Genomic DNA, 27,116 nt, shown 5'->3' with positions numbered 1-27,116 from the left:
TACAATACACCTAGAAATATATTTTTAAAATGAATTTACCAAAAATGCAGCAGTTTATGCTTAACAATATGACCCATGATGAAATGTTTCTAAAAGGAGACTCCACAACTGCACTGAGCCCGTTTATCCAAAACTATCTTTGCCAAATCATAGGGTCTGAACGTACTCTACAATTAATGACCTAATTTGTAGCACTGCAGACTCTTGACCAGCAATAATCTTACTTAGAGTCAAGTCTCCTAAGAAGGATGACAGCAGGAGGTATTTTGACAGAGTGCCAAAACAATACTGCAAAGTCTTCAGAAGTTTTAATTTTATGATGATGAGATCTACCATATCAGATAAAATGGTCTGATCCCATGAACACTGCTAAGAAAATAATATGGAGATGATCAAGGCCAGATCTTGCAATGAATAAATGATCACAAGAAGTAATCAAACAAATTGCAGATGTCATCATTCCCTATTGAGCACTGAGAAGCATCTTGGAAATAGGAGACTGCCAGATTTCAATGCTTGAGTTTACTTTTCAGAAATTCTTTGCTTTTTCATTTTGTTGGAGATGATGGGTTTTTTTGTTGTATTGGGTTTTTTCCTCCAAACAGTCACTGACACAGCATTACTGCCATCAACTACTGAGCTGGCAAGCATTACTGAATACTATAATTTCTAATGGCAGTCTTTGCTGTTTCCATCCCAGACTAGGTCAGAAAAAAACAATGGCCTGGAATCCTACTTAAGTAATTTATTTTGGATCTCAGGATTGATGGTTATTTGTCAGATTAGCTCATAAACTAGCTCTAAACATTGTTTTTCTAACTGTATAATATACATGTTTAATATTTGTATGATAAAGGGGCAGCATAAGGATAAATAAAGTAGCAAATTAAATTTGGTTAAGCCATCTGTTCTTTTTAGTGTCTGATTACAAGCCAACAGCACATCAGTTGGCCATGGCTAAGGAAACTTTGGCCTTCACTTAACACTGAGTGCACAGGTTAGTGTTAACTATATCTTTGAAAAGATTAAGAAGGAAGTTTTAATTTTTTTAATCAAGAAGGTAACAAAACCAGCTGAATCTCAAAATGAGAGTGTGTAGTAATTTCCTTCAGGACATGTATTTTATCTTATACTTAAAGTGAGCGCAGCTGAAAAAAAGTGTCAGCTATTGGAATTTTGTTGCAGTTGTTTGCTTTTCTGATGATTAAAAGTAAAGCCTTCAATGATGTTGTCACTCAGAATGGATATTCCTTGTATTTAGTGACATGAACCGTAAATAGTTTTGATGCTAATAATGGCTGTATTCCAGCCAAAATCAATTTTTGTAGTAATTTCTTATTTGAGTTTTAGGAATAGACATACTCTAGTACTCCATTTGAAAAGCTTATGAAGGCTAACTGCAGAGTGATAAAAGGAAAAAATACGCATCAAGGTTAGCATTTCAGAAGCATCCTTTATACTGTGAAGACTTTCATCCCATTTGTTATCAAACTGAGTCCAAAAGTCTGAGGATAAATAATGTGTTTTTTTTCTAGGAGTTTCAGTAGATACAGATTTCCTGAATCAGTTTCTTGAGCTGTATTTTAAAACGTCTGCTATCTTCTAGTCACAAAATATTGTCAGTTCTTATAATCCTTGATTGACAAATTTATCCTCTTAATATTGTTTGATATTTTTTACATTCCAAAAGGTCAGTGAAAAACTCTTCAATGCCCAAATCTTAACACTTCTTATGTATGTAATATAGCAAAATCCTACTGTGTGCCCCAGACCAGCCACGTGTGTTTGAAATATCATAGAATCATAGAATGGTTTGGGTTGGAAGGGACCTTAAAGATCATCTAGTTCCAACCCCCCTGCTGCGGGCAGGGACACCCTCCACTAGACCACGTTGCCCAAAGCCTCATCCAACCTGGCCTTGAACACTTCCAGGGATGGGGCATCCACAACCTCTCTGGGCAACCTGTTCCAGTGCCTCACCACTCTCACAGTAAAGAATTTCTTTCTAACATCTAATCTAAATCTACTCTCCTTCAGCTTGAACCCATTCCCCCTTGTCCTGTCACTACACTCCCTCACCAGCTTTCCTGTAGGCCCCTTCAGGTATTGGAAGGCCGCAATTAGATCTCCCCAGAGCCTTCTCTTCTCCAGGCTGAACAATCCCAACTCTCTCAGCCTGTCCTCATAGGAGAGGTGGTCCAGGCCTCTGATCAGCTGAGGACCCTCTTATCATCATGTATTTGTTAAGGTGTGTTAATATGTGCTAACCTTAGTTTTGAAGAATAATACTATTGAATATATTCTGAAGACCTTTGAGGGTACTTTGAAGAGGCCAGGATCAGCAGAATCTGCTATCCAGCATATGCTCCAAGCTTTGTTGGTACTTTCTGGGTATTTATATATTATTAATATGGCATCTTTTGATTCATCAAAGGCTTTTTCAACTTCAGTGCCCCTGGACATGCTTATATCGTACTGTTTTGGTAGCTATGTGTAGTTACCTTTGTATTTTTTTTGTTTTACATTTGCAGATGCTATTTAACATGTGAACAGGAACTAGATAAGGAGAGGAAATTGTGGGAGTGATGCAATCTCGGATATGGAGCAAAAAAAGGTAGCTCTCATGACTTTGGGATGTGTTTCTACTTTTGCTATTGAATCATCAGGTGAGTAAGAGCAAAACCTGTAACTGTTCTTTTGTAGGGTCAGTGGATTTTTGCCAAGCTATCATCTCCTGTGAAATAGGTATCATATTTTTACCATTGATCTCTAGTAGTCGGGATTAAGACTGAATGACTGAATGTATTGCAGCTTCATTATATGATCAATGCATGGATTGCTTAGCGTTTAGAAAGTATTTTATAACCCTAGCTAGAAGATGTTGTATATACCATACGCATTCAGATTCTTATTTGCTTGAAAAAAGCATGCAATATACTAAAACAGAAGCAGTGAATAAAGGTATTGGCAGTGCCAGAATTCCCAGAAGCCAAACACCAAGAATCTGTTTAGTGCCAAACAGAAAAAAAGTTATTTAAAGAAGCAGTGAGAAGGACTGACCTCACACCCATTGGTTATGGACATCATCTGCTTGATGAGCTTTTTTTCATGTACAAGTGTGGTGGGTTCTTATATTCAAGCCTGTTCCATGGCATCTGTAAGGTTGGCAGGGTCATGGCGGGACTCAGTGACAGCTCAAAGGTAGAAAAAAGCATCAGGTCCTTCCCCTTACAATTTTTAAGACACTGAGATCAGCATGTGGCTTGTAGTGAGAGATCTTGCCTATAGTGAAAAGTTCAGAATCTAAAAAAGCACACGAGTAACTAGACGCTCAGTACTCTTACTAATAGAAGACATTTGAAACTTTCAGCTCTCATCTTCTTGCAGTATCTGATGGGTATAGGAGTTTCTCTTCTGGTGCAGATCAGCACAACATTTACACCTACATAACGTCTCCAGCAATGCCAGAACCAGATGCTGCTGAGGCAGTGCTAGAATTATTCTCTAATGAGACACAGGAGTATCCGCCCACTGTTAAGGCCTCTCCAGGATATCTAACACGGGTTGTTAGCACGTTGTCTTCCTCAGTATTCCCCTAGTTCCCATTTTGGGCTCTGCAGGGGATGGAGGTAAATCAGGCTGTCAGTGTGCAATAATCCACCTCCAGTTTTAACAGAAGGATTTAGACAGATAGATGAATCTCCATTTCATCCAGCTAAATATGATCCAGATAGTGATGCTATATTGGAGTTAGCACAGCAGGATCACCATGAGTGGGAGTAAAGACAGATGATAGATAATAGGAAAGTCCAGGATGCATAAAAAAACATCAGCAAGAAAGGTTCGTGGACTGAGCAGTTGATTCAACACTTTGGCCTAACGGAAATTTCTTTTTACAGATTGCTGCGTAGTTTACTGTTCTGTATTGCTTTTTGTGTGTGTTGGCCTTCGTGGATGATGTAAATCATTAACATTATCCTTCTCCTGTAAAACGTGTTTTTCACCTGTAGACTTGATAAAGTTTGAAGCTTAGTGCTTGGATAGTTACCTTCAGCTCTGAATGACTGTGAAACCTGGTGCCCTTTGCTGAGAGGCTGGTTGTATCTGAGAGGCAGGTTGTATCAACTGCTGTTATACGTGGGCAAAGGTCAGGGAGTTCTACCGTTTCAGAAATACAAGACCATTTAGAAATCAATAAATGTGAACTCACAAAGTTTATTCAAGTAACCCAAATTCACAAGCTGCAGAAGAAAATAGAACTCCACTATGATCAAGTAGAACTTCAGCTAATTCTCTGGCTTCCTCCCCAACAAAACAAAAACGTATACGTTAAAACATCATGAAAATTAGTTCCCTTCTTACTTTCTACCAGAGTATGGAGTTAGAATTCATATGTCATATTGTAAAAAGGAAAAAACAACAACAAAGTCATGTAAAAACCACCAAACCAAAAAGTCCAAATAAAGTAAATTGGGCATTCTGTGCATCAATTTCTTCATGTAACAATATGTTCCTTTTCAAAAGACTCAGGGTTCTTAGCTGATCAGAAGTATTCATAAAACTCTTCCCAAAGCAATTAATTGGACTAATAATCTGTACTTGGACAGCATTATTAAAACACACTAACTGCAAAACCCACAGTGAGAGCTCACTCATTATAAGAGTATGGGGTAGCAAATTAAGCTGAATGAATTACTCTTGGCACTCTTTGTTCCTCTGTGAACATGTAAGTAAACAAAGTTCAAACTGAGGGGAGAACCTGTCTGATTTAAGCAAGTGTATTGGCTATTTGTGAGACATCACAGGGAAAAAATATCAAGAAAGAAGCTACTGAAGTGTATGGAACAAAATATGACCAAGGTATAGATTTTTCTCTAGGTGAAAAGTTCCTTTTATTCATAGAAGGAAGGCAACAACTAAAGATAAAACTGGACTTCTCAAGAAATGAATAATTTACTATTTTTCGTTAAACAGTAGGTTTCACAGAACAAAGAAAAACATACACAGTGCAAAGAATTTCATCTTGTAGATATAGTCTTAATCTCACTTTCATGAATTTATCTGAAAATTAGTTCAGTGGGACACATCTCTGCTAAACTTGTATGAAAACAACCTTGACAAAGCAAAAAGGAAGGAAGCTCCAGAACATAAACCAACAACATTCTTGGGAAATATTTTTGTTGGTACACATGGAAATGTTTAGGCATCAGAGATAAGATAGTTGCTTTAAATTCAGATTCTGCTGTATTACACCCATGCAAGTCTGGATGTTTAAATTCAACTGTTTTGCTTTTTTGCTTGGCAGAGCCTAATTGAAACAATATTATTTTTGCCCACATGATTGGAAATAGTTTGTAAAACTCTAATTTGTAATACAGGTATTTCAAATGCTAGGACCACACAGGTCCAGTTTTAGACAGAGGCTTTTTTGCTACTGATTTACAGCTGTTTCTTTCTTACATTTCTCTGTGCTTTGCAGCTTCCAACTCTGAAATCAGATCTGCTGGGAAGGGGTGAAGGAAGAGTAGAGAGAGACCATGCTTTGATCCCCTGCCTCCTGAAACATCACAGCTACCTGAAATCCTTACATTTTCTGTGAATTATTTAAAACATTTTCTCTAAAAAGTTACATTTTGATGTGGAAATGTTGCTGTAGTGCTTTATGGCAATAGTAGAGCAGGTGTCCCAAGGCCCTATGCTGTATTCTGTAGCCAGTATGTCACACCTGCAATGTTCTGTGACTAAGGACTCCAGCCATGAAGTGCAGCAGCTCAGCTGCTGGTTTGGTGCAAATGTCATCAGAAGATCTGGACCAAGAGCCTGGCCAGATAGAAAAAAAAATAATTTTTTTATATATATATATAAAAAATATGGAATATAAAATCTATTTTATATATATAAATATGATTTTTTTTCTATAAAACCCCATTATACTCCTACCTTGAGATGTTTTGCCGTGAAAGGAGAAGTTCCTTCCCCGCTGCGATTAGCTGGTTTTTACTGCTACGCAGCAGAGTGCTCATAGAAGAGTTGGGGAATGTTTTCTTCTTGCTTCCAAAGACTTTCCTACCCAAGCAAGGCTGCCTCTTGGTTTGTTCATTATGTTGCTCACATTTGACTTTGCTTTCTCACAGGAAGGCTTACTACTGAATATGTGAGGTTTAGGATTTTGCTTGTTTCTGATTCATACATAGTTTTTACTTCAATATTTTTCTTTCTTTATGCTGCCTTTGTCCCAGCCTGTTTTCTGAATTAGGTAAATTGCTGGAACTTCTCACACGTTTGAAGAAACTGAAAATTGTTATTCACCGCAGGAAAATAGAAACAGGTCATGATGTTCAATACCTCTCCTTCACTGAGTAACAAGCTTCTGCAGCTTGAACTGAGAGGTTTTGTCAGGGCTAAATAATAGAAATGAAATCCAAGAAGGCTGTCAGCCCTATCCCAGTACCCTTGAGATGCAGAAACTTTCCCCTTTCCCTCTGGCCATTTTAAGGTCTTTAGATTGATGCTTCAGCATGTGCTAATGGAAAGCCCTGTTCTTCGTGACTGATCCATGTAGAGCAAGCCAATGGGGTGTACGCTACAGGAGAGGCACCACTCTTACGTTTATTAGGCATGAAAAGTAAACTTGAGAGGTTTATACAATCCCAGAATAAGCCTTCCAAATTATGTGAAAAATAGAGATATTAAAGAGTAAAGGAGAGATAGTTTGATTTAAACTTGGAAGTGCAGAGTTGAATTTGTTAGAGAGATTCATCATACTTTTACTAAATAACACATGGAAATAATTTATTAAGGGCACATATAATATTTGGATTTTAATTTTTAAATTATTTTATTTATGTTTTAAATTATTTATTATGCTGCACTCTCAGCAGATTGTCAATTCATTAGTGGATGCAATTCTGTCTAAAAAATTGTGGTTGTTGTTAGTAAAGGTTTTATATTTGCATGCCCAGATACCCTGCAAGGTATGTGTTCTCACATTTACGTACTGTATGTCTAAGTATTATTTAAATAAATACTCCCTTAAGCTGCCAGAACAGAGTAAAAGCAGGGAAAAAATGTCCTTTACAGATCTCCAGGATGTTCAATGTACACAAAAAATTGGTCTTATATGTATTTACCTTGATATTCCAGATTAATGAATGCATCAAAATCAGGAGTTGTGTAATGCAGTTTGCCAGGGGAACAGGATCTTCGTGCTTCAAAACCAGGTTTGCTCCTGCATTTTGCAGGCACCACACTGTGTTATCCTGCTCACAAACATGTCAAGTGCCACCTTAGGTCTGTTTAGCTCCCACTACTCCTGTTGGAAAACTGTTTCTGGTCATCACTCTTCTCATGGCTGGAAACTGCCTTTTAATTTATAACCTTAATGTGTTCATGATAAGCGGATACTCCATTATTTGTGTACCAGCATATCCTTTAGCTTTAGAAAAGCTTCATTTTCCTCTCTGTGATGTCTTTATGAAGAATAATCCTATCTCATCTTAGATTTTATTTTGCTAGACTAAACAAACCAAAGCATTCGATGGATTAAACAAGCGCTTTTTTTAAATTTTTTCCATAGGACAGACATACACTCAATTTCTCACTGCCTTGCTCTGTGCTGTTTGTGTCTCAACTTTGGCTTCTAACTGTGGCTAACCACACTAGCATTTCAGAGGAGGAACTGCTAGAAACTTTACTTAATAGCATCAGTGCTTTCCTAACTCCTGACAGCACCTCATGTCACACATTGTGGCATTGCAATGGCTTTTCCATGATAGCATTGCGTCAGAAGCTTATGATCAGTTTGGTTTTAACCACAACTGAAACAAGTACGTTTCTGCAGATCAGCTGATAGAGAACATGTAGGGCTGAGTATTTTAGTCAATCTTGTACTTTAATCTTTTCTCTAGTTAACTGACATTTTGCATAGCTGATTACTTCAAAACACCACTGGTCATTTAATGACCTCTATTTTAAAATCACATGCACACACAAAGGGAATTTCCGGTAAATGTTGGGTTTAGACTTGAGAACTTAAATGCAAAACCACCACCAAAACGTTCAAGGTTATTGGTACCAAGTGAGACCAATGGGCCTGCAGTACTTTCTTTATCAAATACCTATTTAAGGGTATGTATATGTTTCTTTAGGAAAAAAAATATAGTACTTGTAGGGAAAATGTTTGATGGTTTGTGGTTGGTTGGTTGTTGGTTTTTTTTCAGATTTACATTCTCAGCCTCAGAGTTCATGAAACAAAAGTGACTAGTTTGGCTTACTGGAAATAATTCTGGATCAAGTTAAGAATTTTATGCAGAATGAAAGATGAGAGAATGATCTTCTCATCAACTTTCTCCTTCATTACATTCTAAGATGTGACCAACCCTAACATCCAAAATAGTTAGAACTGTGATCTTTCTAACTGTTATATTTCACTAAATTCTGATGGCATGAGTGGTGGGTGGTTGGGAGGTGATCACTTTGTTACAAGGAGGATTTGTCACATTTTACAGGGAAGTCGCTTGGAAGAAAAACCATTTCTTTTGAACCATTTTGTAGCACTTTTTCTTTGAAGCTCATTCTTATCTCTTTGAGCCGCAAAAGGAAGGAAATACCTGCTTGCTCATTCTTCTCACATGCCTATTAGGTAAGCAAATCCTGGTTTAGTCATTGCATTCCACTGCAGATGCAGAGGAATATGTGGTGGAGCTGTTCAGTGAGATGCCTGTTTTACTGCTGCTTCTTCTCTGGGACCAAAGAACCACAGAAAATACTGGGAAGACAGATTGGAAGTCAGAGGCATCCCAGACCTACTAACAGCAGCAAAATGAAAACTGGAGAGCTGGAATGATAATAAAATGACTGAGTTGGTAAAAACTCAACTGACGGAGCTCTCATGTGGAACATATTGTGTCTACAATGTTACAGGTCATTTCCTTTGCCTTTCTCTATAAACATGTTTTTCAAATTGGTTTCAAGTTGGTCCAGCTGCTTCAAGCACAGTATATTGAAAGCATATTAATATGACAGATAACTAGCAGCTGTTGTTGGAAAATTGACAAAGCAAAGGGTAGATGTTGCTTCGGAGGATGAACGTGTGCTTTCAGGCAAAACATCTTCCTCGATATTTTGCTTCTCTATGAGTTTTTCATTGCAAAGGCTGGGCCAGTGACACAAAGAAGTCACATTCTTTCCAGACATAGCTCTAGCAAACATAGCCATGCCTTACAAGAAACAGATATGCTGATGGATTCATTGTTCAAGGCACTGAATGACAGAGAAAAGGTGTTCTTAATCTCTCTGCAATTGCTTTCTCTGTTAAAGAAGATACTGTCATCTGTTAACCCTGCCTCTGATTTATTCCTGTCCATAGAAGTATTTCTGTATTGAAGATCTGGCGATAGTGTACGTAGCAATACACATGCTCCTGATGAAAGCCAGTGTTCCAGAGGTGATCGAATCCATTTAGCCATGGCCTACCTCCTATCTTTTCAATTCAGACTTTGTTTTAATTTTTTTTTTCTTCCACAAATACAGTTTGGTTAAAACACAGGAAAGCTACACTTTTCATGACTAAATGAAATAGCATTTTCTTTCTAACCATGGGGTTTTTTTTGTTTCTTGTCTAAAACACTGCATGCTTGGCCTGAGAAGGAGAGGAAAACACCCAATCTACTTAACTTGCAACACTACATTCTTATTTTGTATTTAAATCTATCAAGACACATACTGCTTCAAGTTTATTGCTGTTATGATCCTACAAGTTTCACACAATTCATATTGCCTGTAGCTGTCAAATACTGTACAGGTTCCTTAATAAGAGAGAATAAACATACACATACTTTGATCTACTTCACTGCTTCAAAGTTTAAAATGCGCTCTGAGAGCTTTTCATGGGATTTCAAAAAATAGTTATCGAGAGGAGTAATTATGAAAGTAGTAATTTTCTCACTGATGTTATTTTTCTATAATTGAGAGTTAGATGGTAAGAGCATTATGTTTCTTTATATTTTTTCCCCACAGTGTAATATACAAGGACTTTTGATTTATATACTTTTTCTTTTATAATTCACTCTGCCCTAAGGAACTGCAGTCAGGCAGAAGGCTAGGAGATTGGAAGAATGCAGACAAACTGTGGAAGCATATATAAGCAACCTGACAAGCACAAAGCATTTAAAAAAAAATATCTGCATTTCCAATAAACTTGCTTCAGGAGTTCTAGGCCACATGGTTAGAGAAAGATTGCCTTGTGTAGGCTGTTTCTGCCCATTCAGAAATTGTGCTGACCTTCATTCCTTTCATAATTTTCTAGCATTCCAGCAGCAATTACTTACATGGAAAAAGGGTTTAATGTATGTCATACTTCTTTTAATGCAGTTTAGCATCTGGAAACTTGGAAGAAACCGTCTGCTTCCTAGGGACCACATTTTGAGAAGTGCTGACTTAGGCCACAATCCTGTGCAGTCACAAGGATGCAACTGTACAGAGCTCTTTGTGGATCATTGCAGGGGGCTATATAATGTTACAAGTTGATTTTTTTTAAGTTGCATTAATGCTATTTCAGATACTTACTTGCTTTTTTTTTTCCATTTGTCCCAAATTGAACATTAATAAAATAGCTGTTTAAGTTTTATGCTCTTTTTAGGAAAAAATGTAATCATGTTGTTATGAAGTAGCCCAGTGCTGAGAAAAAAAGAAAATATTGTGTGTTTAAACAGAAAAAATTAAGTTCTCTAAATAACAGAAATGAAACCTTTTATTTACTTTTTTTGTCTTAGCTCCTCTGAAGTCTTGTTTCAATATAATTCAGAACTAAATTCTTTCAGATTGTTGGTTTTCACTCTTGTATGAATCCTGAAAGGAGTGATTTCTGATTTGTTTGCCAGCTAGACCAAGTTTTTAAGGCTGGAGGAGAGAAGGGAGTTGTATTTCACACATAGGGTGAAATAACTCACAAGCTTTGTAATTTATGAACATTCTTCATTGCAAATCCACAAGGTTTGAAGAATTTTATAGTTTTTGCAGTTCTCTAGCATCAATGTTATGAAATGAAAGTGATGAACCTTGTAAAGCACATGTTTTCACAATACAAACGGTTCATAAATATATCAGTCACTGAGACTCATGCCTCTTTCTGAATGTAGAAATAACTGCATAAAGCAGAGTCTCTCCTGCCGTCTTTGAACTCTAGATCCTGCTGTCAGAGTTTGTAAACTGTTTGGTGGAAGAGACTGCAAGTTCTGAAAGAGTCAAAGGTAGTTCAAGAGTATCGATCTTAATGATTTCCTGTGAAACACCGCCTATTAGAGGCCTCTGCCGTGGCCTTTTCTAATTGTTCCAAGCTTATCAAAGGCTGTATTTGTCTGCTAGAAATTAATGTTGTCAGTACCAAGAACTGCGGCCTCAGTGCAAAGCCAACACTGTTTTTAATGAACGGCAGTGAGTTTGCCCACTGTTATGAACTGCAGCAAGAGTTGTGAAATCTAACGCTGATATCTATTAAGTGCACGATTCCATCAGTTTGCACTTTGCCTCAGAAGTGCCCTCTAAACTGATAGAAAGTTTCTCACAAGTTAGCTAGTCCCTCGCTTTGACCGAAAGCTGGATAACCTGTGTCATTCTCGATAGCTGTCCCAACTACCTGTTTGTAAAATTTTTCCAGTGCTACAGATGCCAGAATTTTCCCTCATGGGTGTTGCAAAAAGAAACGATAACATTTTGAAAAAAGCTGTTTATGAATGGATAAACTTGGTTGAACTTTGAAACGTGGAAGCAAAGTCAGGTTTCTAGTCTCAAGGGCCAAGAAGAAAATGGCAAAGGAATGTGGCTACAAGTTCAGGGCTGCAAATACCCTGTTTGACCTGCCTGCCAAGGAGTTTTATCACCAGGCCAAACCAGACTGTGCCTCATGTCTCCTCCCTGCCTGGTTTTGTAATGGTTGTCGGCTGGACTGGCTAGGTTTGGGAGAAGTCTTACGTTTATCTTAAATTGCCTTAAATCTCCAACTAAACTTGGACTTGCCCCTAGGTGAGACTGAGTCTTAAAAAGCAGCTAGATGATAAAATGTAACTGAAATTACTTTGGCAATCCCAAATAAGCCATCCCTTTTTATGAATTCTGAAGTGTGAGTTACATAGGATGCACCACTAGCGTTAGGTAAGCTTGTGTGGAAAGCTTTTATATCCCTGTGTCTGCTACAGTCAGCTCTCGGCCCCAGAGACCACCACCAGAAAAATTTCAAACCTTTCAGCTTTTTTCTTTCAGGATTGGGACTGGTGAGGGGCACCAGGGTCAGAGACAGCCTAGAGCGGCCAGGCAGGGCTGTGGAGATGGGGACAGGCTGGGCTGGGGAGACACTGGAGACCAGTGTCCTTCAGCATCGCTGGGGCTGGGACAGACAGCCCCGGCTGGGCCACAACTGCAGCGGGGTGCTGGGCCAAGGGTGGGTGGAGAGGCCCAGCTGGAGCTTGTCAGGGCCATTAAGGCCCATAAGTGCCCTCAGGGCGCTGAGGCTCTTCCCCAGGTGTCTGGATACAGTCTGGTGTGTGCCCTGGGGCAGGACCTCTGCTGGGAGTGCAGCACCCAGATGGCCTTTCTTCTCTCTTTGGGTTGGGGTCTCTGCTGAGCCCTGTGCTGGATGGAAAACAAGCTCTTTGTGCTGGGGGAGTGAAAGGCTGGTGTGACTGCCTTCCCCTTCAGCTGAGGCCTTGTGCCAGGCCGCAGGACTAATGCTGCAGCCTTGCTGGCTGCCCAACAGTGAGAGAACAGCGCTGCTTTCTGAGGTAAGTTGAAGGTTTTATTGGGCTTTGAATTGACAGAATTACAAAGAGCTCCTTGCCCTTTGTGCTAGCTGATAAATGAAGTGAAAAACAGTCTGATTTCATGTTTTGTTGGTCAGTGTCCTGACTAAAAGCAAACACGCTATCTGTGAGCCGTATCCGACACAGGGAACGTGAGCCCTGCCAGCAGCGAAGTTACACTGTGGCCGGGTTTGTCCGTGCATCTGTAAGAATTTATATCGTGAGGATTATGCTTGTTGGGCTGGGAAAGAAAGTACGTGGCCAAATCCTGATCTCAGTTGCACGTGTACAGCTCCTAAGGCAGTAGGGCTGCATCCTGGCTCAGCACATGGCCTAATGAGGTCTTGCATGATTGCAAATAATGTGGATGGCACACTGGAGAGCGAGCGAACAACTGTTCCTTGTTTTGCTGTGCTCTCTGCACTGCAGCATCTGTTTTGCTTCATCATTTTTTAAAAGAAAACCACAAATATTTTTCACTAGGGAGCTGATAAATAACAGCGCTTACATTTTTAAAAAGTTTTAGAGGGGATAAAAGTGATTTTTCTGGTGTATAAAGTGCTTATGTTTGGATTTGAGCATTAATTCACAGATTGTCTCTTATTGTTTTGTTCCCAGCTCGGGAAATCCTATGGGGTATTATCCCTCAGGAAATCACATGGGGTGATGTCTTAGCTTGATTTATTTTTATTTGTGTATCTAACTTTGCACAGAATTGTCTTTCACAGCAGCATTTTTTTGTGGACATTTGTATTTCTTGGAAAATTTGGCAAACTGGGGAGTATTTAACAATTTGTCAATGAAACCTTAAATGAAATTTGTTGCAAATTTGTTGATGCACTTGATTCTGGGCTGATAGGTGTGATGTAGTAAACTAAGTTGCTATTTTAAAGGGCTGTGGTCAAAAGATTATATTATGTTTTTTTGGTCTTGGAACAGCTGTATTCTAGCAAATGGCAGGCTACACGTACAAACAGAAGCAGGGCTAGCCTGAGTCTAGGCTTAGTACTTCTCTAATACCTTGTATTTCTGTAGTACTTTCTATCTCTGCTTCTAAACAAATGTTTCCTGTGGTAGATGACAATTCTTCTAGAGAAGTAGTTTTAGCCCTTCTGTCTTTCCTATTCTTGAGAGGACAGAAAAGGTTTAAAAATTACCTATCGAAAAGGATATTTAAACTGTGGTGGGGTCTGTGTAAAGAGAAATATTCAAAGGTTCATGTTATGACTTCAAAGCTATGACTTTGGGTAGATTCTGAGGTAATCTCAGATATTTTTGTAACAAGAAATTTTCTTATATATATGTTAGTTTTCTAATATCTCAAATACATACTGTCTCGTTTCTGCGTTTCTTAGGTAAATGTCTGTTTATTGTTGTTTATGTTTATCCAGCATCATAAATATACAAATGAATTTATAGAGCAAATGCATGGACTTGTCTCCCTTGTCTGCACAGCATTTCATTTTAAAATTAGACATAACAAGGAGGTCAACAACAAAGCAGGGGAAACTCATACATGTGAATTGGAAGAGGACAGAGAAATTGGAGAGCTCTCTGCTCTGGTGAGGCTCTGTCCCTGTCAACTCCACACAACTCTCTGCTCTCACTTGGAAGAGCAGAACAGGAAAACCCTGCTCCTAGAATTGGTGGCATAAGCACAGGAAGAAGGTGGTCACCCCTTCTCCTGCACAGAGGAAGTGGCCTGCAATACCTACCTGTTTGACATATATCTGCTTGGTTGGTTGGGATGGGGGCTGTTGCATTTTTACCTTGCTTTATGGTTACATGCTGATGGTGGGCTCTGAAGTGGCATTTGGAGTGAGCTGTTGTCTGTCTAAAGCTTTGAGCAATTGTTTGAAATGGTAGGGTTAGGATTGGACTTTTTTCAGTTTACGGAAATAATGTGATTAAATCAATGCCAAGCTTCTAATAACATCACAGGATACCAAGGCAGAGCACCTTGTTTGGGTCCCTGCTATGAATAATTGTAAAAGTTCTCTGTTCTATGCAAGCCTTGTTACGTGACCTTTAAAATGAAAACCCTTTTACATTCTATGACTGCGTAAAAGTAATTTTTTAGCTATTATAAGAAAGGTTTATCTTTGTTTACATCATGATACAGGTGTTGCTGAAGTGCCTGAAGGACTTTGTGTAGACTTGACTTTATTACAACACTGATTTTTCTTTTTATAACATTTATCTTTCTGTCAATATTTCTGACTGAATTTATTAAAATTGTTTCACAACTCTCTTTCTCCAATAATTCCTTCACTATAATTGGATTGTATATTTTTCTCCTGTTGTGCAGCTTAATGTAAACATAGGGTACTGAAGTGCATATTATTATTCTGAAAACTCTGGGTGACAATAATTACAATTATAAATTATTACAGAAGTCTCCTATTCTACAGTGGGAACTTCAGTGAAATGCTGGCACTGGATAATTAGCTGGTGCTAATCTGTGTCTTCAGTTTTGGACAGTCCAAAACAGATTTGATGTTTCCTTTCCTGATATAAACAAAACCAGCTTCCGAAGTGTCAGAAAAGAACAGTAGTACTTAAAGGGCTAATCGTTACCAGCCTTTGTCATGGGGTTGTAATTGTTTCATGAATTCTGCTTCAATCAGGGAAAAATACGCTTAAATGCCAATAAAAGTTTTTATGCTGTTATGATTTCCTTCTGACTCATCTTCCTCCTCCCAATTTATGGCTTTATTCTACTGTCTCTGTTACTAAGCAACACTGAACATGGTTTTAATGCAAATGATTTCAAACTCTCTGATAGTGAGGCAGAATGACATCAGGTTAATTTCCTGATTAATGTATGCTACAAAGTGCTGTGCGCTAAAAAAACCCAAAGATGATGGGTAGAAAGTCGCTTCATAGCGTAAGGAAATAAAGTATTTAAATTTTTTTTTATTTTCTAGGTTGTCTTGTATGTATTTAAAATAACCTTTCCAAACAGATGGATGCAATTCTTGGTTCCATCATTTTGACTTGATCTGTTCTGTGTTGAGCCACCCAGCTGACTGCACAGTGTACATGCCTTGATGATGCAAGTAGTTCTCTTGTGGTTGCGTGCTATACTTTCCCCTCTTACAAGAGGAGATAAAATGATTGTTCAGATACTATTTTTGCTTCATTTCTAAAATTAATGGTAGCACGTGGGACTTCTTAGAACCAAGTGTTGTATTTTCATTCAAGCCAACAGTAAAATTCCAGCTGACATCAGTGTGAACAAGATTCAACCAGTGTTCGTGCTTGTTTGATAAATTTCTTTTGCTTACCACAGTACCACTCCCCATATTGTCAAAGCTCTTTAATATTGTGCTTGCAGGTGATGGCATATTTTTCTCTTTTTTTCCTTAATCTTAAAATTCAAAGTCTAATTTAACAGGCTAGCAATTATAATCTTGTCCTTACAGCAATATCATTTTAGATGGAAATAAAACAGATTTCAGCACCACACTACAGAAATCTTAGGAGCGGTGTTTAGACTGCAGTGGCTGCTCACAGGAACAGCTGTGACAGGTTTATGGCCAATGTTTGCAGAACTGCTTTGACTTTACTTCTCTAAATCAATGGCAATGATTGCTATTACAAGGTGGAATTTGAAAGTCTAGATGTAGAATATTAAAGGGTTTAAAGTATATTAAATGCATGTTTGCAACTTTGATTCCTATAATGCATGAAGACTTAAACCTTTCAAACAGCCTGAGGCAACGTTAAGCCTTCAGACAACTGCCATTTAGATAAGATCTTAGTTTGAAATCTACCCTTTTTCAATGTAATGAAAATACTAGTGTGTTATGCAGCTCTAGGAACCACATCTGCATTGACCTGTCTTCAAATGTTTCTTGCTGTGTATTTTTTTAATTTTTTTTCTCTCTGCTTAAAAAAATATTTTATCTCCCCTTACTTAGAGGCCCTCTGAAAGAGAAAGATATACTGAAATCACTGCCAGCAAAATCCTGTCAAATGCACCGTCAGCAGAATGAATAGTAGGCCAGAAATCTAATTTAAATTTAAAAATAATGTTTAAATCATGATTCAAAACTTGTGCATAAGAATGTTTGTTTGCTTTTGTATTTGGTAGAGAACTCCTGAAAGAATTGCACTGTGCTTTTGGGAAACCAAACATTTCCCAAATTAAAGTATATCGAGAAAGTCTTAGACTCCTTTGTTTTCTGTGAAAACACACATTTAAAAACAATGTGGGATTAACACAGTTATGGAGCGCATCCTCAGTACTGCCCATGTGTTCTTCTCCACTGTTATAGTGCACTTAACAGCTATGCATGAAATACTCTCTGTGGGTTAGGAAAAGAACATATAGTAGAAAAAACAAAAGTTAAATGTAGACACGGTTAATTGAATACAAGACTTTGCTAAATAAAAACAAGCCATAGTGTATTTCAGTATGTATTTGCAGTACACTAGTATGCAGCAGTGGCATGTATATGATACGTGCTGGATAGCAGTCAGTATTATATATTGCCAGTAAATGCAATACTGCAGGCATTGCAGGTATTTCATTGTAGGTGAAATCTATGGATGTTCCTGTCTACAGTATTTTTTTTCAGGGTGTTGTTGCCTCTCTGGTTGTATTGGGCCAGAGGAGTAAACTTTATTTGCAGTAAGCGAAACTGGATTTCATGATGGCATGCTGAGCACACTAACATCCTGTGCAAGTTTGAACGTCGGGAGTGGTGATCTGCTTGTAGCTGGAAGTTATGGTGCTTTACAGTGTTGATCAGCTTCTCCTGTGACCCAGGCAGATCATCAATCACATGATATCACAGGAGAGATAAAGGCATGTTCTGTCATGGAATAACCTTGTCAAAATATTTTAATTAACTTGGCAGACAATTCAGCCTTTAAACAGCTCCAAGATAAGCAGTGAAGTGTAAGGAAAATTTTATCTTGCCTGTAAAGTTTGCGGTTGTCTTTTGGGTTGGAGGTAAGAGGTCAACTTTGGAATATGCCTTTAGATTTTTTTAAAGGTACCGTTTACTTTTCTGGTGTCTTGACAGTATCATGATTCAGTCCCACATTTACTTGTGGGTCGCAGTAATGAATGTTGATATTTTGGCACTGATCTGTCCAGCTTTTGGAGTATATTTGTATGCGTTAGCAGTAAGTCCCACAAGAAAACTGAAGTTAGATGCTTAAAGAGACTATAGGTAAAAGAACTGTAGGAATGTAACCCTTAGTAGAATATTATCTAGCCTTGAGCAGTAAGTACAATGTATTTTTCTAATAAACGTTTAAAGTTTTCTTTAATTAACAGGAAATTGAGTCACAAACATTGTTGATCAAAACAAAATTGTGTACAACTGCAGAATTTCTGGGGTATGAACTGTACAGATAATATGCATTTTCATTTAGAATCCAGTGTTCTTGTCAGACTCTGTTCTGGTACCTGTGTTGGGAGTTAAAGCTAGAAACGCAGTTACTTGTAGGTTTGATGAGAAACAAAACTTGAAAGAAACAATCTAACTATATGGTGTGAAGATTAAGTTAAACCAACACTTATTTAAAGTTATTTTGATTTGTTTAATATTTTTCAGTATTTCAAAATACAATCAGTCTTATGTAGATGTTTCTGTGGAAAAATGCTTACTTTGCACATTTATGTTGGACAGAAACCTGTCTAAAATGTGATAAATTCTTCTGAAACAGCTGTGCATATCTACAGTCATGTAAAAATTACAGATGACGATATAGAAAGCTATCATAGGTAAGCAGAGAAATTCAAGAATACCAGAAATATAACTTTACTGGATTTAACATGTATACACTGCACCGTATAGCACAGCCTAGTACATAATATAATTTCTCATGTACATTTACTTATGACCTGTCTTTGAAAAGTATCCTGCAAATCATATTCATTCCCTTACTTTATAGGTGCTCTTCTACAGTAAGAGGGCTTTGGATCTGCAAATTTTTATCATGCTTGGATCTTTTTTTACTGTGCAAACCTGAATCCTTATAAAAGATTAAAGAAAAAGCTACTTACACAAATAAAAACTTGTGAAAACAAACTTATTTTAGATCCTTTAGTATCCCATAGCTCTTCAGCAAAATTAAATATGCATATCACTACTATAATATATATATTTTTGTGAAATTATTTTTAGTTTGGTTTCTGATGTGGGTTTTTTGTGTATTTGTGTATCGTGTGATAAACTAAGCATGAGGAGGAGTTCAGGTGAGGTAGGCAAAGCTCATGCAAGTCTATATGCAGTACGCTGTCGTCTTTTCCTGGGCATATAATTATCTGATGGGTTTCTAATGCATTTTTTTTTCTGAGAGAAAAGTCAATAGTGGCAAATCAGTTACTAATACCTTAAACACATCCATTGACTGAAACACTTCTGGTTATTCATCCAATTTCATAAAAATGGCTCAGTTTACATTTGCTTGCGAATATTAGCGGGAGATGCTTGAAAATCTGTGGGTGTATGTATGGGGTTGTTCCTCACTCATAACGTAAAATCTTTCAGTATTTTCTACTCTTTTTGCTTATTTTTCAATGAGAGAGAAGCTTTTTGGCTCACTTTGATTTTAAAAAACAAATTTATATTTTTTTTAACTTAATGACAGGGTGAAATATTTTTGCAGTTTTATTTGTTCAGAAACAGTCTGCTTTCCACCCTATTCTAACAATTTTTCACCCTCTGATTATGCCGTAAAGCTCTGAGGGATTGTATGTGTCTCTGTACACGTATACGTCCTCCTGCACCAGAGCCTGTGCATGACTATAGCCTCACAGCACTGCCAATACATAAAGCTCGGGTATAATTAAAATACACAGAAAATAAGTTATTCAGTAGATAAGCTTTAAGAATTTCATAGATCCAGCCTTTAATTGGTTTTCACTTTTTTCCAGTGTGTGACACTATAAAACAGAGTAAGAAGTGGGGTTTACTAGGCATATGCAGGATTAAATTCAATTTATTTTCATACAAATTCAAAATGGAAATATGTGATCTATTCTACCATTCTTTTTTGGGGAAAAAAAAAAAGGCACCAATCTTCTCTGTTATGCTGGAACCTGATCCTGTTTCCACTGAAGCCACTGTACAATGTGGCACTACTTAGAAACACCAAAGCTAACTCTAAATAGGTGGTTATATTTACATTGAATACTCAGCTACAGGCAGCCTGAGTCTGACTTTTTAGGGTCGTTATTCCTTATGTAATGTGATCCTGTATTTGACACAATATTCTGGGTAAATCTGTCCCTATAACTTAATTTAGCTTCTAAAAAGTTAAGCCTAAATTCTCCTTTAACTGCACAGAGGAAAAATAGCAATTTGTTAAATATCCATTCCAAGGAAACTTACTAGTTTAGCTGGTTCTGGGAAACACAAGTGAATTGCTGAACTGCGGTTCTGCATATGATTTTGGAGCTAGCCGGGTATCCTTTCCACTATGAACTGCAGACACAGCCTGCAAGAGTTTAGGGGGAGCTGGGTTAGACTTTGCATTAAAAGAAATGAGGAATGGTGGTATAAAATATTACAGTATTAAGTAGAAATACTTTGGTAAGGATGCTATTGTCTAAGTTATATAGCTGTTGATATACTGATAATAGTGTAGTACTTAAAATAACACGGAAACATAGCTCTCTGCTTTGGGTGGATTAATACAGCAGTGGAGATAGCTTTCACAGAGAGATCTACTGATGACACGTATGTTTTTAGTAATACTTCAGACAATGAAAGTTCTTACATAATAGTAGTAAACTTCTACAACAAAAACCTATTTCTATTGAATTAGAAAACATTAACATCCACCACTTCACAAATTACAACTGCACAAAAATATTTAAAAGAAAATAATATCTAGTTCTTGTTACTTAATTTACCAAGTACTTTTAAAGCTGTAGGCCATGGCACTAGTCTGCTAAAAAGATAGCACAATGCTGCTCTCAAACGTGGTCTGTACCTATCTCTTGAGAGTCTAGCTGCATCTGCAGAACTCACCAGTGACAATGAACCTGACAGTTCTGCCGTTAACATTGAGGATCTGTTATTTCAGCCTTGATAATGAGGTCACTGTTGAAACAGACTTAGTGATTGATAGAACAACCTCATTGCTTTGCACAAGCTGGTAGGGTGATGGTCTGGCCAAGCTTGTAATGTGATGTAGAAGAGCAGAGCTGGAGACCCTGACCTTGTAAGCAGGGTAAGAATAGTTTGATATGTTCTAAACTGAGCAGGATGGTATTAAGAAATTTAAAAGAGCCTATCAAAACTTTCTGGAAGTTTTTACTACTTAGCTAAAAGATTTATTCTTAGGCTTTGTGGTTTGTTTTTTTAATCTGTTGAAAAATAAAATTAAGTATCTACATTTAACACCAAATACTTCCAAAATAAGCAAGTCCCTACTTTAGACCTTCTTCTGCCCCATCCCAAATATTTGTTTCTCCTTTCCATGGCAAACTTCTCCCTGGGAATACTTCATTCACTACAGTATACTTAGAAGGAGGTCAGTAAGTAAATCATTGCTGAAGCTGTGCAAGCAAAACTAAACCACACCTGGGAATCCTACTATGTTCTCTGCTGCTGTCACAGTTTCAAGTAGATGATGAAAATTATCACCTAAATAGTAGTTCTGGTAAAGTAAAGGACTTTTGGCCTCATACTTACTCTACAACATCTTGATTAACAAAGTAAACATGAGGAAATTGTCAAGCTGAGAAACCAAATTAATCCCTGCTGTACCTGTAATGGTTTTGTTGGAATTTGGGCTAACCAGTGCAGATTATATAGTATGATTTAGGATAGGCATATAATAGGCAAGTGAGTCGAGAGTGGAGCATGAACATGAGTCATATAAAGTACTACTGCACAATAAATATAAATAAATATTGTGCATGTACATGTCAAACATAATGTGATTTAGTAATTATTGTGCCAGTAAAAAGACAGTATTCATTCAAACAAGTCAACGGAATATAATTGTGACAGAACAGGAGCTGTGATTCCTGTAGTTAGAGCTATATGCTGTTCCCATTAATACTGGCTTGAGTGCCTCGCACCAGGAGAGCACAGGGACAGACAAAGTGTTTGTCAAGTATTTTACTTTGGTCATTCTGAGAATGAAGAGCACTTTGAATACTCCTTTCAAAAAAAAGACATACTATTACATCTTAATTAACTTTGTGGGTTTTTTTAAGATAGTGGGAGTTTGTTCTTAAACATGTATAGCTAGTTCTTCTTTTGATATTCTCAACTCAAAAGCTCCCCAAAGATGGCAAAGTCATACAGAGCCAAACCTTACTCCCTCTTCCTCTATTGGCAAGGAGTAGGTTCTTGCACCAAAGGATACTCTGGCCATCTCCTACCTGCCCCTCAGTAGGGACCATACAGCCAAAGGTCCACAACAGTGGCCAGATCTGGCCTCTCTCACCCTGCTGCTCTGCACACCCCGTGCACAGGTCTCCAGCACAGTTTTCAGCAAGTAGGTGGGCAGGGGAGTGTAAGGCTCAGCAACAACAGGTTTCTCAGCACCTGCGTTGGTTGCAGCTAGATGCGTGATGGAAAGTGGTGTGGGTGTGTGGAGCAAAACAAGGACTCCTCAGTTTGCTGCCAATATGGAGCTTTGCGGGGGTGCCCACAACTGCAGGATGTGGCTGTACACAGCACTCCAGAAGAGTTTGCTCTCTGCTGCTGCCCAGTTAAGAGTTGTGGGAGAGTTTTACCTCGGGATACTTGTCAGTATCTATTGATTTGCATAAATTTTTTTAAGGAAACACTACACTAGGATCCATTGTTGTTTGGCAGCAAATGACCATTTTCATACCCCTTAAGAAAATAAAAATTTCCCAGCATTATTTAACAGCAGCTTTGCCCTCTGATTTCTTTGCCTATCAATTCAAGGTCAGTCTTGCCTTCAAAGCACACCAACTGCAATCCCTTCCTGCCTTTCCTGTAGCAACCCAGCCAAATGTGCATGCTTGTGCCTTTCCCCATGACGCAGATTGGCACAGGTGGCAGCAGCAGCCTAGGATACACGGTGTCTTAAAAACACAGGATCTGGCATGAAATTATCAAAATCACTAACCAGTGGCTTCTCTCCTGTTTTCTGCAGTAATACAGTCATCTCTAGCATTCACAGTCACCAGATTCTGCTTCTTTTTCTTCTTGGTGATAAGTGAGTCCTTTCAGCTGAATACTTAGTTACCACTTGCACAAACGTGCTTTTCTATTTTTATACATATATACATTCTCTTTGGAATGGTTCTTATAGTGATGCAATCAACTTTTTGCAAATGCGCTACCTATTGTGGTGGCTGGGGACACTGGACTACAAAGGGATCAGCAGGTGATGAGGAAATGCTTGCTTAGCCCCTGTCAAGGAAGTTAACAGATGGATGAGTTGTATTCCATTTCTATGGGAGTTTTGCCACAGGTAAGGATCTACAGATCCATCAGGAGGCAGGGAAATCGTGTTGTCTCTTCCTTTAGCAACTTTTGAGATGAAAACCAAGTTTGCCGCTGCATCCACCAGGTGGCAAGCACGGCACACTGAATTATGTCTGAGAAGGAGCTGCTTCCGCCAGGGGAAGCTCCTGATGCTGCTCAGCATGTGCCCATGTGTACAGGAACAAAATATCATACAGATAAAGGGCAAGCTCTGTCAGTCCTTTGTCAGCTTACTGAGTGCTGAGGCAGTGGTACTGCTTGGGATGCTATTTATAATGCATGGGACTATCCCTGTATTCATTTTTAACGAATGGCTGTCTCACATGCAAGGATAGCTATAAGCTGAATATAAAGCATTATATATAATAGGAATAATTTAACTGTGTTGTTAAATGACACATTCAGGTTGCAAATTTTGAGATGCTATCTTGCAATTAAATTAACCTTTAATGAAAGACCATTTTTAAACAAACAGCTTTAAGTGAAATTTTAGTGAATTCTCAAAGTGCCTTGCAACACATATGAGTAGAGATTGTTCCCATTTTGCACTTGGAAGAACAACGGTAAAACTGAAGAAACTTGCCTTAAAATAAGTGAATGAAAGAGCAGGAAGAGGCACAAGATTCCCAGACCTGGTTGTAGTCCCATTTTTTTCTTGAAAAGTATTAAACTACAGAAATAACTTTTTTGTTGTGTTTTGATTTAAAATAATTTCCTGAAGTAAGAAATAATTGAAAATATTATTTGTGTATATGCAAGAGACTGATAATCAGAAAATATGGATAATCCAACCACTTGCTACCTGAGACAAATGTATAATGTTGACAGATGTGTAATTTTGAAGATTATAAATATTGCAAATTCTCAAGGGTCATGTAATTGTCTACATGATATATGTAAAGTTTTGGAATTTTTCTTAAGTTTTGCTATGTGAAAGTATTTATGAACTCATTTATCTTTTGAAGAGAATAAACGAGTGTGAATCAAGAATAAATATTTTCTGGAGCTCATTATTTGAGGTAAAAAGGACATATGAGGATATCATTAGTTGAAACTTCCTACAGTGCTTATCACCTTTTCGCCCCCATTTATATGGAGAGTTTGAGCCAGACTTTTGTTCTGATTTATGCTAGCATAAACTTGAATTTGTTCCATACACACAAAAAAAGGCTCTACAGAGGGGAAATACTCTAAGCTTAGTTTTGTATAAATGGAGAGAAATTCCATAAAAGCCAAGAGTGAAGTTTCATCTCGGATGTTTTTTGATGTGACTAAAAGCATTATTAGTTAAACTGTAATAGAAGCATTGTCACATTTTTGCTTATCAGAATGTGAGTTTATTAAATGCCCAGGAATTTGAAAAAATGAGTGGATTTGATTAGTTGGTAACTTCTCTCATTGAGTGTACTGGTTGTTATACAAAAATAGTTTGAAGTTTTCTGATCACCTCTGTCCCAGACCTCATGTTTTTAAATACAGGATTTTACTTTTAGTCACACAGAGTATGGAGTCGACCCCCTCCATAAGTAACGTTCTTCAAAGTCAGTGTGGCATATCATCAGGAAAGGTTGAGTGAACCCTATTTTTGTGTGTGTGTGTGTGTATATATATACTTATTTTTTAAACTACTATAGAAATATCCACTGGGATATAAATATACTTTTATGAAGTAATGTTTGAAAGCTAGGAGTAGGAATATAAATCTAAAAATATATTTCTTCTATATTTAATAAATAAATCTGTGTTTTATTGCATATATTATAATGAAAAAACCTGCCATTTTAAAAATGAAAAATAGCATAAATCAGAATGAGACCAATTTCAAGGACCTTAAATTTCCATTTCAGTTTAAAATTGGGCCTCTATATATAGCATATATTTTCAAATATATTATAAATACAATGGTGTGACATAAATGTCACTAAAAAAAACCCTCAACAAAACAAGCAGTGTAGCTCTATCAACTTCTTGAACAAAACTTGGAATAGCTCATGTATGTGCAAAAAAGGTCCTTCTTAATTCATGTAACTTATACAAGCTTTTCCTTTAAAAAGACCTCTGAACCTGTTAGTTTTCTCTACCCTTCTTTTGTAGTTCTGAGTAAGCTCTGACGTGCCTGTCCACTGTTTGTTGCTTTCAGTAACGAAAAACAAAATGAAAACCAAGCAGTCCTCTTCACAAATGTAAAATAAAAGGCCACTGCTAAACCTTTACAGTGTGATTTCTAGTGTTTCTGCAATGAGCAGTAAGCTGTGATGTTCAGGGCTGCAGATGAATTTTGTCATTCTTGCTGCTTCATTAACAAGGTTGTTCAAAAAAAAAAAAGTATATTGCAAAATGCATCACTCGGTGTCGAAAGACCCAGCAGTCTTTTTAGTGGGCAAGCGTATATTTTCTGGTGGCCGATATGAGAGGGAGCTCATTTTTGTTGTTAGGCTTGGATGTGCGCTGACATTTGGTGGAATGTATTTTATTAGCTGAAGGAAGTATTTTTTAAAGTTTTTTCCAAAAAAAACATAAAAAAAAGGATTCAAACAGTTGTTGAAGTAAGCGATGCAAATGGTAAAGGGCATAGCTGTATCCACAATATCGGTGATTTTGCAGTCTGTTATTACATGTAATTGAATTAATACATCCAGAAAAGTGAACACTTGATGAGGAATCCAGGAAAAGAAGAAGAAAAATACTATTGCCACAATCATCTTAAAAATATCATCATTTCTAGTCTTATTTTTTTGAATTTGATATGCCTTCTTCAGGGTCTTCCAAATTAAGGTGTAGCTTGTTAATATGATCAGAAAAGGAATTAAAAAGCCCAGCAAATTTTTGGATAAACCCAACCCAACCCGGAGCGTTGTGTTATTGTTGTCATACCGAAAACCGCAGACTGTCATGTTCAAGTTCTCGGCAAAGAATATATTACGGTGAATGATGACGGGCAAACTGGCCACGCCAGCGAGAAGCCAGATGGCAATGCAAGTTATTCTGGCAACAAACATGGTACGTCGAATTCGGGACTTCACAGGATGTACTATGGCCAGATACCGGTCAATGCTAAGGCACGTGAGGAGGAAGACACTGGCGTATAGGTTGAAACTTATCCCTGCTGATGCCAACTTACATAAACAGTTGCCGAAAGGCCACTGGTACTCCATGGCTGTGTAGGCTGCCCAGAGTGGCAGAGTTATTAAAAAACACAAGTCAGCCAGTGCCAGGTTTAGAAGAAAGATGCTGGCTACTGTTTTTAATTTCATGTAGCAGTAAATGACAATAACGACCAGGCTGTTCCCAAATATGCCTATGATAAAGATGATGCTGTAAACAGTTGGAACCATAATGTAGATGTAACTGTGCCTTCCTGAAACGGGACAGTCAACGTGGATTCTCTTAACGGTTTCTTCAGTAGAGTAATTTGGGACCATCTTGATCTCTTCAGCTGTAACCTAGTTTCAGGGAGACAATATAAAGCTCACACCTAGGAAGGGAAGAAGAAAATATTATTCATGACAGGGGTTTAATTTTTAAAAAGTTTCAATTAAATGTCAAGTTTTTGTCTAACACAATGTGTCAATGTTTCTGAATTTAAAAATAAGCCATATTCAAGTGTTTTCTCAACCAATTTCTAGTCTATATTAGACTTTGTTTGCAAAACAAAACAGAGGTGCAAATGTTAGGATTTGGCTGAATGTTGTTGGATTCTTTTTAACATAAATGAAATCTAACAAACTTCTTATTTTAAATTAGAACCTTCTTAATTTTAAGACTGGTTAGTGAACATATGTCAAATAATAATAGAGGCTCAAAATAACAGATAACTATAAACTCAGGAGAGTCTTTAAGTTTGGGGTTGTTTTTTTCATAAATAGGTAATATATCTAATGAG

The 27,116-nt window shown here is 37.6% G+C and overlaps 1 protein-coding gene and 1 long non-coding RNA gene across 3 annotated transcripts in view; one reads left to right on the top strand and one right to left on the bottom strand.

Annotated features, from left to right (window-relative positions):
* LOC129210118 (uncharacterized) lies at positions 1 to 10,694 on the top strand. The gene is made up of 2 exons (XR_008578308.1): positions 1 to 2,614; positions 2,704 to 10,694. It is a non-coding gene; the product is annotated as an uncharacterized LOC129210118 (long non-coding RNA).
* Positions 10,695 to 16,290: 5,596 nt separating this feature from the next.
* The window catches only part of AGTR1 (angiotensin II receptor type 1), a 31,307-nt gene continuing 20,481 nt past the window's right edge, over positions 16,291 to 27,116 (bottom strand). For both annotated transcript variants that reach the window (XM_054835679.1, XM_054835680.1), the window contains one exon: positions 16,291 to 26,708. In XM_054835679.1, the coding sequence (XP_054691654.1) occupies positions 25,576 to 26,655 (1,080 nt within the window). In that variant the 5' untranslated portion in view covers positions 26,656 to 26,708 and the 3' untranslated portion in view covers positions 16,291 to 25,575. The remainder of the gene's footprint in view (positions 26,709 to 27,116) is intronic.

Source organism: Grus americana, chromosome 9 (assembly GCF_028858705.1).
Source record: "Grus americana isolate bGruAme1 chromosome 9, bGruAme1.mat, whole genome shotgun sequence".
Lineage (NCBI taxonomy): Eukaryota > Metazoa > Chordata > Aves > Gruiformes > Gruidae > Grus > Grus americana.
This window is presented reverse-complemented; position numbering and strand designations above follow the sequence as displayed.